Source organism: Lygodium microphyllum, chromosome 13 (genome assembly GCF_053477565.2).
Source record: "Lygodium microphyllum isolate KBCC chromosome 13, Lygodium_microphyllum_v1.1.10, whole genome shotgun sequence".
Lineage (NCBI taxonomy): Eukaryota > Viridiplantae > Streptophyta > Polypodiopsida > Schizaeales > Lygodiaceae > Lygodium > Lygodium microphyllum.
The window spans coordinates 37,025,916-37,028,516 of NC_141147.1; the positions used below are offsets into that span (position 1 = coordinate 37,025,916).

General features: G+C 45.7%; 1 protein-coding gene across 1 annotated transcript; it reads right to left on the reverse strand.

Annotated features, from left to right (window-relative positions):
* Window positions 1–516: 516 nt before the first annotated feature.
* LOC148026514 (uncharacterized) lies at window positions 517–2,194 on the reverse strand. The gene is made up of 3 exons (XM_087690320.1): window positions 1,312–2,194; window positions 887–984; window positions 517–760 (listed from the first exon to the last, which is right to left on the reverse strand). Exons 1-3 carry the CDS (start codon window positions 2,167–2,169, stop codon window positions 517–519), a joined length of 1,200 nt encoding a protein of 399 aa, XP_087546446.1. The 5' UTR covers window positions 2,170–2,194.
* Window positions 2,195–2,601: the final 407 nt, after the last annotated feature.

Genomic DNA, 2,601 nt, shown 5'->3' on the forward strand with positions numbered 1-2,601 from the left:
ACATGTTTGATATGATTTAAGATTTATACAATGCAATACTTCTCAAGGGTGCACATAGGCCATTGTGAAAAGAAGGAAAGCTACAATCTTATTTTCTCTAAATGTTTAGTTCATGATGATACAACTAAGCTTAATATTCATTATAAAGGGTGAATATAGGCCACTATATTTTATATGAAAATAACTTAAGCATCTAGAGTTAACTTGACTAATAAAAAATAGTCAATATGCACATTTATGCAATGTAAGCATTGTGACTAATGGGTTAAAATTAGATGATAATAAGGTTTGAAAATGAATCAAATTGGTAACTTGCGAACAACATATGAATGATCCTCTAGACATTATCGATCAAGGGTTGCTAGGTGCTAATAATTTTGTCATGTTTAAAGCTTCCTCATATTACAAAAAATTTAGAAGGCATGACTTTACTAGAACGTAGTGACAATATGAACGGAGCACAAAGAAAGTCGAATGTTTCAGGCCGACATTCTTTCTCCGAAGACTATGAAAGCATTACGAGACAAGTCCCCTAATAGGGCTACGAGGGGGTGTCCTAAGGAAGTTCTCTTCATATGCCGTATCCATAGAAGCACGACTGTCATGTTGCATTGCTAGATTTCCCTTCAATGGGTACTTTTGATGATGTTGTTGATGCTTTGATATGTTTCGTGAAAGTTTTGAGGGTTGCTCAGCGTGCTTCTTTCTTGTCCATTTGGCAGCAACCGAGCCACTTCCTGCAATTGATCTATCTTGGCCTCTGCTTACAGTACACTTTAGATGTGTAAGGCTTTTATGTTCTTAGACTACTTCATCATTTCAAAAGCGCACTCCCTATGTCACTCTTATCCATGAGAGATTTTTAGTGTGTGGTAGCGAATCATACCTTTTGCTGAAAGAACGCCCCATGGTGCATGTGTCGCACTTTCGCCCATTGCTCATGAGTTTCTTAACACATTTTGAGCAAAGCGTCTTCCCACATACCTGGAAAGCAGGTAATTATAGGTCACTCCATTCAATTTCTTGGTACTATAATGCTTGGGAATGGAATGTGTAGCTAATCATGATCTAGAATTAACCCAGTCTGTTCGGGTTTCCATTTTAGCTTTCTCTTACAATAATAGCTTATACCTATTGTATTTATAGATTACGCAAGGCTTTGTAATAGTAATTGTAGTTATAGATCTACGCAAGCCTTTGTGATAATTTACCCGCTTTTGCTAAATCTGCTCCAAAGGTTTGAGAGATTGCCTATTATCACTGCTCCGAGATTATATTAAGCGACAGACAGAAATGAGGCGAGGAACATACCGAGCAACGGATCTTGAAGAAAAAGATGTATTTGTTGCAGGAACTGCAATGGTTGCTGGATCGGGAAGAAGCAGCAGCAGGTGGAGGAGGAGGGGTCGGGCTAGGAGATCTCTGTTTGTGGGAAGGAGCAGAAGGTGGAATGTGGAATCGGGAGGACCGGGCGGGGCTTTTAGACGGAGTAGTACTGCGACGGGCAGCTGGAGGTGCGGTGCACATGGGGCCGGCCAATTGATGCCGGCCAGGAGTGTTGCGGGGGTCCATAGAAGGGTGGGTTGACGGGGCCGGCCGGTTAATGAGAGCAGGATTAGTGGGCTCGGAACTGATTAACAAGCCTTTCAGGACGTCGCCCATGGTGGTACTGGAGCTGGTGTGGCCATGCAGGTGCCGCTGATGATGATCTGTGGTACTCGGCCCGGCCGCTCGATGGGATCCGGGACCGGCAACTGACGATTGCCGCATGGATGTGTAATTATTATGATTAGTGCTAGCCTTAATCAACGCTAATGCACCATCAGTGTTACCCTTAATCAGGCCATTAGTAGGAGAGTTGATCCGATCTGCCGGAGCTGCATGAGGTGCCTCGGGGCCGCCCGTGATGGCCGCTAGCCCGACAGTGAAGTCTAGGCTTGCGTCTAAGTTGGCCGCCGCCGCCGCTGCAGGATCTGCATGCCCGGTTCTTTTGTTATTTGTACTGTTTGCTGCATCATCCGTCGTCGCAAATCTGCTCATACGGGCGGCATTATCGAATGCTGGTCTAGGCTCGCAAAACTCCTTGAAAGTGAGGTCGATAAAGCTGCCATTCAGATTCTCGTACAGAGCGAATAGGTCTTCCTTCTGCCGCTTCGTTTGATCGGACATGGCCACTGGCCACTCCTGAATGTGCAGTCCACCGGACAGCTACCTTGGTATTAGTCACTTCCTCCTCCCCCTCCCCCTCCCCCTCCCCCACCTCCCCTTCTTCTTCTTCTACGTCTTCTTCTTCCAATAGTATAAGCCGGGACAGATATCTGCAGTCTCGGCTGCAGTGATTGGCGGCTGCTAGAGATCAATGAACGCAAGCTGGCAATCTGTAGGAAGAGGGAGGGTGAGTCATGTCCCCAGCAATGTTCCTACACCCTCAATGCCTATATCCTACTGACCTACAGCTTTTCCAGCTACATCCTCAATGCCTATATCCTACTCACCTACAGCTGTTCCCAGCTCCTTTCATTGCCGTCCCAATGATCGATTATCTCATGCTAATGCCTGCCTTATTCTTTGCACAAGCGTAGACATTCTTCGGGCTCTCTC

Excerpts from the sequence above, each read along its gene's own strand:
- LOC148026514 (XM_087690320.1), bottom strand. The coding sequence starts at position 2,169 with ATGTCCGATCAAACGAAGCGGCAGAAGGAAGACCTATTCGCTCTGTAC. Across the intron at positions 985-1,311 it reads TCTTCAAGATCCGTTGCTCG|GTATGTGGGAAGACGCTTTG; the intron begins GTATGTTCCTCG and ends CCTGCTTTCCAG. Across the intron at positions 761-886 it reads GGGCGTTCTTTCAGCAAAAG|AGGCCAAGATAGATCAATTG; the intron begins GTATGATTCGCT and ends TACTGTAAGCAG.